At 44.7% G+C, this 13171-nt stretch overlaps 6 protein-coding genes across 6 annotated transcripts; 2 read left to right on the forward strand and 4 right to left on the reverse strand.

Annotated features, from left to right (window-relative positions):
• Nucleotides 1-164: 164 nt before the first annotated feature.
• On the reverse strand, nucleotides 165-818 carry PGRI_094560 (GNAT family N-acetyltransferase; the record flags this gene model as incomplete). The annotated part of the gene is made up of 1 exon (XM_040797169.1): nucleotides 165-818. The coding sequence occupies one exon, from the start codon at nucleotides 816-818 to the stop codon at nucleotides 165-167; it is 654 nt and encodes a 217-aa protein (XP_040649980.1).
• Nucleotides 819-2764: 1946 nt separating this feature from the next.
• Nucleotides 2765-3882, reverse strand: PGRI_094570 (oxidase ustYa family protein; the record flags this gene model as incomplete). The annotated part of the gene is made up of 6 exons (XM_040797170.1): nucleotides 2765-2929; nucleotides 2984-3051; nucleotides 3100-3196; nucleotides 3247-3386; nucleotides 3440-3568; nucleotides 3648-3882. 6 exons carry the CDS (start codon nucleotides 3880-3882, stop codon nucleotides 2765-2767), a joined length of 834 nt encoding a protein of 277 aa, XP_040649981.1.
• A 514-nt stretch (nucleotides 3883-4396) lies between these two features.
• Nucleotides 4397-5059, reverse strand: PGRI_094580 (uncharacterized protein; the record flags this gene model as incomplete). The annotated part of the gene is made up of 2 exons (XM_040797171.1): nucleotides 4397-4917; nucleotides 4975-5059. The coding sequence occupies 2 exons, from the start codon at nucleotides 5057-5059 to the stop codon at nucleotides 4397-4399; spliced, it is 606 nt and encodes a 201-aa protein (XP_040649982.1).
• Nucleotides 5060-7230: 2171 nt separating this feature from the next.
• Nucleotides 7231-8098, reverse strand: PGRI_094590 (oxidase ustYa family protein; the record flags this gene model as incomplete). The annotated part of the gene is made up of 3 exons (XM_040797172.1): nucleotides 7231-7518; nucleotides 7573-7821; nucleotides 8018-8098. 3 exons carry the CDS (start codon nucleotides 8096-8098, stop codon nucleotides 7231-7233), a joined length of 618 nt encoding a protein of 205 aa, XP_040649983.1.
• A 298-nt stretch (nucleotides 8099-8396) lies between these two features.
• Nucleotides 8397-10505, forward strand: PGRI_094600 (Peptidase S10, serine carboxypeptidase; the record flags this gene model as incomplete). Its single annotated transcript, XM_040797173.1, has 3 exons — nucleotides 8397-9732; nucleotides 9802-10416; nucleotides 10471-10505. 3 exons carry the CDS (start codon nucleotides 8397-8399, stop codon nucleotides 10503-10505), a joined length of 1986 nt encoding a protein of 661 aa, XP_040649984.1.
• Nucleotides 10506-11339: 834 nt separating this feature from the next.
• PGRI_094610 (glycoside hydrolase family 27 protein) lies at nucleotides 11340-12968 on the forward strand (the record flags this gene model as incomplete). The annotated part of the gene is made up of 7 exons (XM_040797174.1): nucleotides 11340-11417; nucleotides 11478-11610; nucleotides 11663-11803; nucleotides 11857-11946; nucleotides 11992-12285; nucleotides 12339-12523; nucleotides 12582-12968. The coding sequence occupies 7 exons, from the start codon at nucleotides 11340-11342 to the stop codon at nucleotides 12966-12968; spliced, it is 1308 nt and encodes a 435-aa protein (XP_040649985.1).
• Nucleotides 12969-13171: the final 203 nt, after the last annotated feature.

Here is a 13171-nt window from a genome sequence, read left to right on the forward strand (position 1 = left end):
TCCTCTCTTCTAGAAGTGAATACTTCTTTTTAATATGCATTTGGGTGGAAGCATGGTGTATATTGTACGACTAATGATTTTACGATAGATATGTATCATGATGGTTAGAGCTAAAAAAGTGTCCTTGAGTATTCTTTTGCCAGATTTGAATTAGTATCTGGCATTCAAACATCCTCAATTCCATAATCCTTCAAATCCCCCATTCCCGGCAAGGCATAGACAGCACTATGTGCCCCTCCAAAGTATTTGAGATGTCGTTCCCCCCGAAACTCCATCCCGATCTTCTCCAAGACTCTTCGACTGCGCATGTTATTATGATCACAGAACCCAAATACCTCATTCACACCGAGTTCTCTCTTCGCATAGGCAATCAGCCCGATCGCTGCTTCAGTGGCATATCCCTTCCCATTCTCTTCTGGTAGAGTAGTGTATCCTACATCAGGCGCTGTGTATGCGTTCTCACCAGTGCCTTTCATCAGGGTGACTATTCCAATCGGTTTGCTCTCGGCCAATGTGGCCCCCGGGTATGGTTTCAAAGACACAAGCATTTGTCCATATCCATTTTTCTTGTAGTTGGGTTGGACTTTGATAGTGATGAACTCGCCGGCCTTCTCTGGTGTATCAATGCCGAGGTTTCCCTCTGTCGCGATGAATTCATCTGTATTCCAGAGGTGGTGAAGAAATGTGCTGTGCGAATGGTTTCCTGGCTCAAAGTAGGAAATGTGGAGTCGTTCAGTTGGGATGCTAAAATTGGTTGAAATGGAGGTTGGCATAGTGGAGGTAGTGGAGGTAGTGGAGGTAGTGGAGGTAGTGGACATAGTGGACATAGTGAAGGAGAATGTACATATGGTGAGATAAGAAGTAAAAGTCTGAAATTTAATCTATGGAGGGGTATTTATACCCCTGCAACGACCTGCTCCACTAGCAAATGATGAGATAGGGCAAAGTACAGAGAATATAGACAGCACACTGATAAGGGAAATAAGAAAATAGACGAATATTAGTAAGTAAATTAGTCTGAAGCCTGAGCGTTTTAGGTCCTTTGGTGATAGCTGAAATGCTAGATCATATTTGTACATGAGCGACCTGTTTTATTCCCTAGCTAAACACATCCCAAATAGTATCTCCAGGTCTTGTCTGAGGCATTACATTGATTGCCTCTTGTTCTGTCTGGCGCACTAATTCCCACAACAAGCTCTGATCCCTGCAACGGTGCTCAACCCCTTCACCATTGATATCATCACGAAGTATGTCACCATTCTTATCGAGAATACTTTTCGGTCTTTCGAGTGTTCCGTCCGCTGAACAAAGGAGGGATTGTGCAATATATGATAGACAATGGCCTGCATGTGCCGCATCTGCATGTGAACTGTGTTCACTGTGTTCACTGTGGCTATTGTTGTGATTGGACTTGGTCTTCACAATCTCTCGTAGTAAACCAAGGCAATGTAATGAGTGAAACATGCTAACGCCCCATCCTGTTCGGTATGTGTCGTTATGACGGACCCAAAGGAACCCGCCATCGGTTGTTGTTGTCAGTTGTTGCCAGGCAGCATCTCCCGTGGTAGAAAGATCTTCCAACTCTTTGGATTTGTGGAATTGGTTTAGGTTGAGACTTGGGGCAGTGCTTGATTGGAAAGACGGTATGATAGAGGTAAGAGGAAGGTAAGGCCAGGAGAAAAGTAAGCCGAGGGAGACTATTGCTAGCACTGCAATAATGCTTAATGTTGTTGAAAGAAATGTTGAAGTCTTCACCATGATGCTAGATAGTGCTAGATAGGATACTAACTTTGTTTTTGAAAGTTCCATGTAAGAAATATACTCCGCTCAAGTCTTGGGATAAATACCGGAAAGTCCAATGTCAGATTATTCTCTGTACTAGGCTAGAAATTTGCAAAACTGTGTATAGTACTGAAACAAAAAGCCGTTTATGTTCGTATACTCCAGTTTTTGTCGATTGAGCCCCCCTCCCTCCCATGAATGCGGGGGCATGATTATCATTACTCAGAATAGGTTATGCACATAAGATAACCACGTATACAACAAGTACGTAGCAAAATATTGAGGAGCTGAACATGTGGAATTGACCAATCCACGTGATGCCCAGGCCCGAGGCTGAGAGGCTAACGGCGCCCGGACCCGAACCTTGGAAAGTGGGGAAAGTGGAGATGAGGTTGCCTTAACCATGGATCGACCTAGAGCCTATGTTATAGGTGAGCATCTATATCTTCCTTCTATACGTATTTTTTTAACTACATCTTCTTATTGGCAGAGATTATAGATTACTTACTTCAATGCCCCTCATTCAGTTTTAGCATGCTTTTTAGCCGGACAAGAGTCACACGACACATGGCAATTCAGCTTTTTGGATCTCAAAAATATCTGCTCCTTGCGCCCAAATGCCTTCCGAGTTGCGGTCTTACGAAAGCCCTACAGAATACTCCGCACTTGATTTCAATTCAGCATTGTGCGGGCATCCAAGCATTAGGCAAATGCATCTACCCGCATTGGGTTTCGATTTCCAAGTTCCCACCGCTCTTTCTCTTGAAGGAGGAACCGGTCGAAACCCTCCTTTCAGCTGCTCAGCTTTGGACCCTACTACCCTCTCTATGTACTCGGAGTATCTGATTACCACGAAGTAATTCCTACGAATTGCAAGACTATCAGCTCATGCATGGAATGTTGGCACTAGTAATAATGTATTGACTATCTACCCTAATGATCTGTTCCAACCAGAAATGCAGTCTATGTCAGATACAAGGCATTATGGAGGGGAATCCATCTCAAAAACTCCAGACGGCTTCATAGGCATCAGCGGGGTATTCTCGGGAAGCTGATGCTGCTCTGTCCATTCCAACACTTGCTCATAGTCTTTGCAAACATGTTCAGTATTGAAATTGGGCCATGGCTTCTTATGACCTTTGATCCACTACCCAGTCGAGTTAGTCTCGCAATTCACGAAATAACCATAACTCAAACTTACGTGAGAGGTGACAACGCCAACATCCACATGACACATGATGAATTGACGAAGGATTTCCACGCAGTGATCTAAATAGCTTAACATAGGTAGATTGGAGGTTTTGCATGAGTACTCACCTAAATGCATTTCAAACATTTCACGGTTCTTCGTAAAATCCGGATCAAAGGCGTCATAATAGTCAAACTTGAAACGTGTTGACTTGCGAAGAAGGTTCTAACGCTAGTTAGCACGCTCAACACATTTAGAGGATTCAACGGCCATACCAAACAATGGAAATGATGCGTTGATTGCGGGACTAAGAAGTACTGCCCGCCATGCTCTGGTGCATTTTGAACTGCTGTCTCGGCATCGCCGTCGAGGCGTAGGAATTCATCTCGTGTTAGTGGTATATCAAGTGGCCGTACTGTTCGCTGTTGTTAATTGTGATACTCCATCATCTGAGTGTTTACTGCATACTTATCGATATCCGATTCCATGCTGCATCAACTTCGGGACTTGGAGGTCCGCGGTAAGGCGACGGCCAGTCAAGAGAGCCATTGACACGGATTACTTGAGTGTCCATGTTGAATCCCTCCATAAGTGGGGCTATAATTTTAGTCAACAGATTGAACAGAAAGAATGGGAAAGAAGATTGTCTAACAGTAAGATGATAGTTGTCTCTGACAATCCAGGTTGCTGTGCTTCTCGAACCGTTGGTTAGCCACAAGGGCGACAGCGAAAAGGACGGCCAGCGCCCATCCTAGGTAGGGCGAAACAACACCCAGAACGGATCCCGAGGTAGAGTTATAATGGCGACCAAGCATTCGTGGAGGGTGTAAGTCTTGTTCTTCATCTTCCTCTATATCAACCTTATGGTATCCCCAAAGCTTTTGGTGAACTGTTGAATAAAGGGAAGACATGTTGAATATTTTGGTGAGAAGAGAGGGACGTAGAAGGGAAAAGTATAAAGGCTAGAAAGGACCCTGCAGCCAAGTATTGTAAGCTACATAATAGTTATACTGGGCTATAAGTACCTCTTAACTATAAGCAGGATAATATTGTTCTATACACTTCCCCCGCTGCATGTCGATCCCAAAATATTATAATTCTCAAATTACACACCGTCTTATTAAATTCGTAAGATTCTAGCATCGGGAATGTTGATCTTAAATTCCTGCTCTGCTACTAGATGCAAGTTGCCCCTTTAATTAATGTTGTTCTATTCTCAATTCAATATTTCAGGAAGTACGGCTGTCTTGGATAAAAATGAGTGTATTCAGTGAAAATAAATAGCCTAAAGTACCCAAAATAAAAAGCAAAAAATCTTTGTGTCTCTCCACCCAATAGACACCGTTCTTAGCTGCATCCCTCCCTCAAACTGGCACAGCCAGCTCCACTCGGAAGTTGAGATAATTCCTATAAGTAGTATACTATCTACTCGTCGAATCCGTAGCTGCCATGGACGTAAGCAGAGTTGGCGCTGGTCTCGTCACGCTTCTTTTCGTCAAAACCATAGCTACCGTGCACGTAGGCAGAGTTGGCGCTGGCGTCTTCACGCTTCTTCTTCTCATCAAAGCCGTAGCTGCCGTGCACGTAAGCAGAGTTGGCACTAGTCTCATCCCGCTTCTTCTCATCGAAGCCGTAGCTGCCGTGCACGTAAGCAGAGTTTGCACTAGACTCGTCCCGCTTCTTTTCATCAAAGCCGTAGCTACCGTGCACGTAGGCAGAGTTGGCACTGGCCTCGTCACGCTTCTTTTCATCAAAGCCGTAGCTGCCGTGCACGTAAGCAGAGTTTGCACTAGACTCGTCCCGCTTCTTTTCATCAAAGCCGTAGCTGCCATGAACGTAGGCAGAGTTGGCGCTGGCGTCTTCACGCTTCTTCTTCTCATCAAAGCCGTAGCTGCCGTGCACGTAGGCGGAGTTGGTGCCGGCATGGGCATCGCCATTCGCAGTCACTTCAACATTGTCAGCTCAATATACTATAGCCGAATTCGAGACTAAGGGAATATTACCTTCTTCGGAAGCAATAGGAGCTCCAGCCACAAGAGCGGGAACAGCAAATGCTGCGACAAAGAAGGTAGAGATTTTGAACAGCATTGTGTTGTTTGGATGTAGGTTCTGAAGGATATGGGATATCTCGAATAAGATAGAAGGGGAAATTTGAAGGTCAGACTGAAAAAGAACAGAATAAAGATAAATAGTTTGCCCTTTACGATTATATATGTCCAACCGATTTGATCCGCGCACCCGATCCTCTATTCGGAAGCTCCGACGACTATCAGAATCTGATATTTTGCCCAAGAATTTGGCGGGTTCGTATCCTAACGTCCTATCAAGGCTATGATAACTTCCTGTATGCAAAATACGCAAAACCGGGATATGAACTTGGGTACGAAAGTATTACAGCCGTTGTACCACCTATTGTTGTAGGAAGACGATGATGGGAGACTAAAGCCATGCGGGTGGTCGTAAAACACGGAGCCTTTCTCAGCCAGAAAGAGGGGAATGAGAATGCGATGTATTCGTGTCTCTCGGGCATGCATCGTTAACTGGCAATTCCTTCGTTTGACGTAAGCCTTCCGACGCCCCTACCCCCTACATGTTGATGTTGCAACATGCATATGGCGGTGGCGTAATTTTCAAGCTTTTAGGCTAGCTAGGAGCTCTTTACTCCGTATTCTGACCTCAGATCCTCGTCGCTTGCTTACCTTGCAGGTAGCGGTGGGATATCAGATCTTCGGGAATGCTAATCCTCTCCTTCGACCTAGAAATCTACACTGAATGGGTTATGATTCAGGTTATGTTATAAGTTTACCATATCTCGTCTCAGTAAATTGAAGATTTCAGGGTTCCTGGTGGTCCCTGGCGAGGTTCTATCCTGAGTTGTTGTCGTGTGGCTGAGAGAAATTAGGGTTTCCGGGGTGGTATTGCATATGCCAAGCAATTCCAACGCAAGTCTATATCTCACTTGATTTGCTTGAATCTATACGAAGGACCCTGCAGCTTATTACAGATAAGGTATAGTAGAATCTGTTTGCATTTGTAATGTCAAAATCAACGATTTTAAGGGTATCAGACTACTTCCCGCCTTGTTCACTGGGGCTATTGATTCAAACCTTTCGTGCCTTCAAACCAATTTCGGTCAATTATTCAATGGTAATCCATTAAGGGCAACTCGAAAAAAAAATGAAGTATGAAGCAGTTCCGGCCACCGATGAGGGTGAAGAGGGTAGGCCGTCTGACTATACCCCCCCAGAGGCTTGCCCCCGACACAGGTACTCAACAAAGCTATTGGCAACGATATCACTCTCTATCGTGTTACTTGTTCTGAGCAACATAGGATGGATCTGGGTCGCGCTTTCATGGCGCTCTAGCTCTAGCTCTAGCTCTACCCATACTGTGTCTACTTGTATGTTATTCTTCTCTCAACTTATTACTTCGACACACGCTTATGGATACCTAGTTCCGCACATTGACATGACCCATACCGCCTTTTATCAAGACACGCCTTTCAATGGTGAGGACGCGGAAAAATCTCACGCGGATGAGCTATGGAAGGGCCTCTTCCCGTGTAAGTCATATCACGCTACGTTGAAGAAGAGCTTATTAATGTATCCCACAACAGCGGGAAACGGGCAAGTGTCCATTTCTAAAACAGAGGCAAGCGCCAAAATGCTTCCGGACTCGATTCAAGATCCAGATGCTGGGGACAAAGTAATGTATGTCCTCGCGGGATATCATAATTTGCATTGTTTGGTAAGTCAATCCACCTAGGCTAAGAGCAATTCATAAATAATACTTGATAGACAATTCTGCGATCTGCATTCTTCCATTACCACGTTCATGGTAAGGAAATGTCACCGTGGCCTCATGTTGTTCACTGCTTGGATCAAATACGGCAAACACTTATGTGCAACTTTGACATGACCTTCGTCCCAATGACTGGACCAAAAGAGTTTAAAGATGGACAGGAGCATGTGTGCAAGGATTACTGGCAGGTTCATAACTGGACGTCGAGTTATCGGTCTGCATACGCACCAGGAGATGATGATCTTCATATTTGAGAAGTGAGATGCCTGGATATTTAGATCAATCGTGAAGTGTGATTAACCTTTGGGAATCTATACAAGCAATCAATTTTCTAGTCAAGGATTTACACGCACTTCGTATTTCAAATTGAATGGCTAGGTATGATGTACGGATTTCCACCCATCCACGCGCAATATATTAGGATATATTAAGATATGTTAAGATCGATGATATAAACCTCAATTCTTAGCTAATTTAGGATGAAGAAGCAAATTTGGATCATCGGGATTGAAAGACCGCTTTGAAGCCCATTCCTGAATATTCTCCCAATTCGCACATTCGTGAGTTCTCCGAAACAAAGGCTTGGGAGCCATATCATCATCGACCCAATGGAATGTCATCAAAGACAAATCTGCGTTGCACATCAGGTTTTGTCGGATACTATCGATGCAGTGGTCAACGTGCGTAGGAGTCCATGGCATAGTATCATTATAGTAGTCTTGGAAGATGAAGTGACGGACGTATTTCTTTTCGTTTCAGTCAGTGCTGATCAATTATCAAGACACTATCCTTATGCTTACCAGACAATGTAATTGATGAAAGACATCGAGAATGCCATAGTATCCGGAGCCATCTCCAAGGGGAACAGAATTCCCGCCTGATTTGGCCAACTCTTCGCCCGAGACACGAATATTCGCGTGGAACAGGAGTTCTTGCCATGCTTTATCAAGTTCCGACCGCGGAGGACCTTTATAAACATTGCCATGAAGGACAGAAGCATCGATTACTTTTTCCTCCTTGGTGAGAATGCCATTCGCGGGCGCTTTAGCCTTTTAGTAACATGCAGGAACAATAGAAGGGTTTGGTAAACTCACAATATACTTTTGGATGGCTTCGAGTACAGGAACTTGAGCATTCACGTTTGATAAAAGATGCTAGAGCTATTGAATACAAGGCGAAAAACAAGAGAAGTGCAGAGATAGTAGCCACTGGAATGTAGTCGAACTGAACCCTTCTTGGACGCACTTCAGGCTTTTCGGAGTGATGGTCATCGTCCATCAGAAGTTTCCTCTCGTCTCCGATCGAAATTCTAGCCTCGCTGTCCATGGTGTGTAGAAAGAAAAACCAGGGATTGCAATGAGTAGTAGAGACAATCCTCTACTACTCCGTACTAGTATCAATTATTTAAATTACGCAGATAGAATACCGAGAGCTGCAACGTCTGGCGGTCAGGGCGCATAAGCTGAGAATACGAAATGCAGTTACTGTTCGTATTTCAGTAATGTAGCAGATACACCCTGGTAATCTCAAATTCCTGTTCCTATGTTCTCATATGGAATGGATTGTATTTTTCAAATGTCCCAATGGTGAGTTCTGCTTCAACTCGCCTCCATATTCTCTTAAGATGCATCTCATCTTGAGCCTGGGGTTTCTCTACGTCTGTCTAGTACACTGCGAACTTCCATTCCGCTACAATGTACATATTGACTATAAAAGTGTCACCATATGTGAGGAGACACCTGGCGTGGAATCCTTTTCGGGCTATATTCATTTGCCTCCAGCCACGTTGAAGGAAGTCGGGCTAGACCAGTCCTACTCGATGAATATCCATTTCTGGTACTTCCAGAATCGCAAAAGAAAAGAAGATGCACCATTAACAGTTGTTTTAGGAGGTGGCCCAGGAGCCTCAACCTTGATGCAACTGTTTAGGGAGAACGGTCCGTGCAAGGTCAATGCGGATAGCAATACTACGCGTCTGAACAAGTGGTCGTGGAATTCAGAGTCTGATATGCTCTACCTCGATCAGTCTGTCCAGACTGGGTTTAGTTATGATCGTGTCGAGGAAGGGACGCAAAGCGCCTTTGGAAAAGTGTTTCTGGATGTGAATTCAGAGAGTGCTGAGAGCGAGCCAACCCCAGGCTCCCGCCGTGGCTTCTTCAGTAGCAACGACCCAAACCAAACTGTCAATAGCACACAAAGTGTGGCACAGAGCACATGGCTCTACCTGCAGATCTGGTTAAGAATGTTTGATCGACGACAATCTTCCAACCCGACGATCAATATCTGGTCGGCCTCATACGGGGGTCATTATACACCAACTCTGGTGAAATATGCGCTAGAGCAGAATGCACGACTCGAATCTGGAGCGCTGAGTTCAGATCAGTATCTGAAGATGCACATAGGGTCGGTGGGATTGACCAATGCCTGCGTCGATGTCCCTGTCCAATTACCACATTATGCGGAGATGGCACGAGCGAACACATACAACTTATCTCTTATTACCCAGGCGGATTATGACTCCGTGCAGCAGCACTTGACGAAACCACACGGTTGTCTGGAAAAGATTGCTACATGCAGAGCTGCAGCACCTGCCCAAGCAGACGACTTTGGACAGAATGAGACTGCGAATGCGATATGTCACGAAGCCAACTTCTACTGTGGAAAGCATATTGCGAATATGATATCCGCCAGTGGTAAAAGCGCGTTCGACATTGGGTACCCGGATAATGTTCTTCACACCCCCTTGATGGATACCTATTTTGGTTATCTGAATCAACGTCATATCCAGGAAGCTTTGCACGTCCCACTCAATTTCAGCGCAAACTCGCCAGTGGTTGCTCACGCCTTCTCGATGAGTGGCGACAACGTAAAAGGCGGAAGTCTGGAAGCGATAGGAAGTATCCTTGACAGCGGGATCAGTGTGACGTTAATGTATGGCGATCGCGACTTTGCTTGCAATTGTGAGTAGGATTTTACCGAAAGCACAAGACCACAATAATCGCAAGGCGTTTTCTAACCAAGGAAAATAGGGCTCGGCGGTAAAGCTCTTTCGCAGGCGATACACTGGTCCAAGGCACAAACATTTCGATCGGCAGGTATTCAAGACCTTACCGTTCCATTATATCCCAAAGCAGCGCAGTTGCAACAGGGTGGAGGTTTATCCTTCATTCGTGTTTATAGTGCTGGCCACAGTGTCGGCATGCAGCAGCCACAAATCGCACAAACGATTTACAATCGTGCGATTGCGGGTCTTGATATTGCCACTGGAAGCATTGCTACCGATGAAAGATATGCCACATTCCATGAATACCCGTCATGGGAGTGGGAGGATGAGCCTCCACCAGTCGCCGAAAGTAATCCATGTTATACTCTGAACTTGGGACTCTGCAGTGAAAGACAACAACATATGTTCCTTAATGGATCAGGCACGGTTCAAGATTTCTTTCTCATTGCTGATGAGCGAGGGGAGTGTATTACCAATCCTGTGCGGCCGTGTGTTGGAAACAAGGAGCTGTCGGCTTGGGATTTGATGGTCCAAATGGGGTCCAAAGGACAATCCAGTGGCTCCATTCTCTTAGTATCGGCAACGGCCTTAGGATATGTTGCTTGTGTGGGAATTGTGGGTGTTTTGTGTGTGAAGGGTCGTAAGCATAGGTATTCACGCGTCTAAAGGATAACTAGAAAGCTCGACACGCTAGTTATGGGTCATATGGCTGAAACATTTCCCTGGTGATCTGTAATACCCCGTGAGGTGGGAATCCGTCTGTATTGTCTTAAATTGGAAGGAAGAATTGATCAAGGGTACACATCACGTGGCTCTTTCTATCCTTCCTAAAGAAGCAGGTCGTTATATTGAACTTTGAAGATCACATTTCGCCCTTCGGGGCATATTGTGACACTGAAAATATACAGAGAAAATTAGCCTTGCCCCTGCACTTAAGGATGACGTGCTTAATCAAAGAGAAGTTACCCATTTTCTTTTTTCCTTATAGATCTATTTTTTGAGGGTATACAGAAGTGGGTCCATTTATAACGGTTTAATTGGCTATTGCGCTTTTGGGACTCCACGTGATAATATCCACTCGTGGAGGTCACTGATTCGAAATTGACCAATAGGAAAACATTATTATTTTCCGCACCATGCGATATTGAACACTCTTAGTAATTCGACTATCTTTATTTTTTTCAGATATTCAGGAAATAATCAGGAATCCTATCAGTCAAAAAAACATACAGTCAGAGCTAACAATTTTCCTTTCATGTATGCGCCCTTTCCTAGTGCCTTGCATAGCTCCACGATCCGAGCGGTCGGGCTATCAGGGAGTGGATGTGACAGTATGCAAGAATCGGAGGATTGTCCACTGGATAAACCCCGGTTAAATTAACCTGGCTCTATGTATGTACAATATAATCCATGCTACTATAGATTCAGTGCGAATGAAACCCTATCATGATCGACATTGTATGGTGACATTGACTATTCCCCGCACGAAGGGGTATAAAGATCGACAGATTCATTGCATTTTGTTGTTAATTAGTAGAGAGAAGCAAAACATAGTTTGAAACAATGCTGGTACCATTGACTCTCGCTGTCGCATTGCCTTTGCTACCAGCAGCAAATGCCCTGGTTAGGAAAAATGATGTCGTATGTTCTCCTCTTGATTTCTATGGCCGAATAAATCACAGAGATACTGATTCAAAACAGGGAAGATTGCCTGCCTTAGGATGGAATTCCTGGAATGCATTCGGATGTGATATCGATTCTAAGAAGGTCGTTACCGCGGCCAATGAGGTTGTCAATCTTGGATTGAAGGATCTGGGTTATGAATATGTAAACAGTATGAACTGATTCTTCACGAGAAAATTAGTCAGGCCACTGACCTTTTCTAGTCGATGACTGCTGGAGCATCAAGAACAAACGTGACGAGAGCACAAATCGCATGATTCCAGATCCATCTAAGTTCCCAGATGGTATTTCTGGTATTGCAAAACAAGTTCATGACTTGGGACTGAAAATTGGAATTTACAGCAGTCAGTATACCCTGCTCTTGTTTATTCTGATTGAAATATCTAATATATGCTAGGTGCTGGCGAGACTACCTGTGCTGGTTATCCTGCCAGTCTGGGATACGAGAAAGTCGATGCGCAGTCTTTTGCTGAATGGGGTATCGACTGTAAGTGTTTGCCAATATATGACTATCAAATACTAATACTCACAGACCTCAAATATGACAACTGCGGGATTCCCAGTGACTGGGAAGATACATATAATCACTGCGTCCCTGATAAGGGCAATTTCCCTAATGGCACCTGTCCTGATCTCACCAAACCCGCCCCAGAGGGATATGACTGGAAAACATCCAAGACATACAAGCGGTATACTGCAATGCGCGATGCCCTTCTCAACGTTGACCGGACGATTTTATATTCACTTTGTGACTGGGGCTATGCCGACGTCAATACCTGGGGCAATCAAACTGGAAACTCCTGGCGCATGTCGCTTGATATTACCCGTAAGCTTGACTGATATTGGGACGGAAGAATTAGTGACTGACTGTGTACTTAGCGGACTGGGCTCGTATTGCGGAGATTGCTAATGAGAACAGCTTCTTGATGAACTACGCCAATTTTTGGGGCTACCCTGACCCGGATATGTTAGAGGTGGGAAATGGAGATCTTACTATTGAGGAGAATAGGGCGCACTTTGCGCTTTGGGCTGTCATGAAGTCCCCTCTGATCATTGGTACCCCGGTATGTGATCACTTTGAATGTCCCATTCTTATGTCAACATATACTGACAAATGCATAGCTCGATTCTATCAACGATGACCACTTGGCTATTCTAAAGAACAAGTATCTTCTTGACTTCAATCAAGATCCTGTTATTGGCAGTCCTGCCCATCCGTACAAGTGGGGATACAACTCCGACTGGACGTTCGACCCAGTTCATCCAGCAGAATACTGGTCTGGTGCATCGTCCACCCTAGATGGCACTTTGGTGCTTATGCTGAACTCGGAGGATGACACTTCTACTCGCATTGCAAAATGGAGCGAGATCCCGGAGCTCAAGAGTCATGATGCATACAAGGTTGTTGACGCTTGGACTGGTAAGGATCTGGGGTGTGTGAAGACTCAGTATAGCGCTTCATTAAAGAGCCATGATGCGGCTGTGTTGGTGGTCAAGGAACAATGTTAGATAGAAATCAGTTATGACACAAATTGTGAAACCCACTACCCGTGAAACATCACTCCACGCTTAAAATAGTGAGTATAAAGAGTATTGTTCATGGTTATGGTTCAGGCGAGGACTCAAAGAGCCGAAGGCGACATTCAACAATGAATTCACATGGAAATACAATGGCCATGTTTAGACAATCTATAACTAGAACAGGGATATTA

Source organism: Penicillium griseofulvum (assembly GCF_001561935.1).
Source record: "Penicillium griseofulvum strain PG3 chromosome Unknown contig_15, whole genome shotgun sequence".
NCBI classification, from domain to species: domain Eukaryota; kingdom Fungi; phylum Ascomycota; class Eurotiomycetes; order Eurotiales; family Aspergillaceae; genus Penicillium; species Penicillium griseofulvum.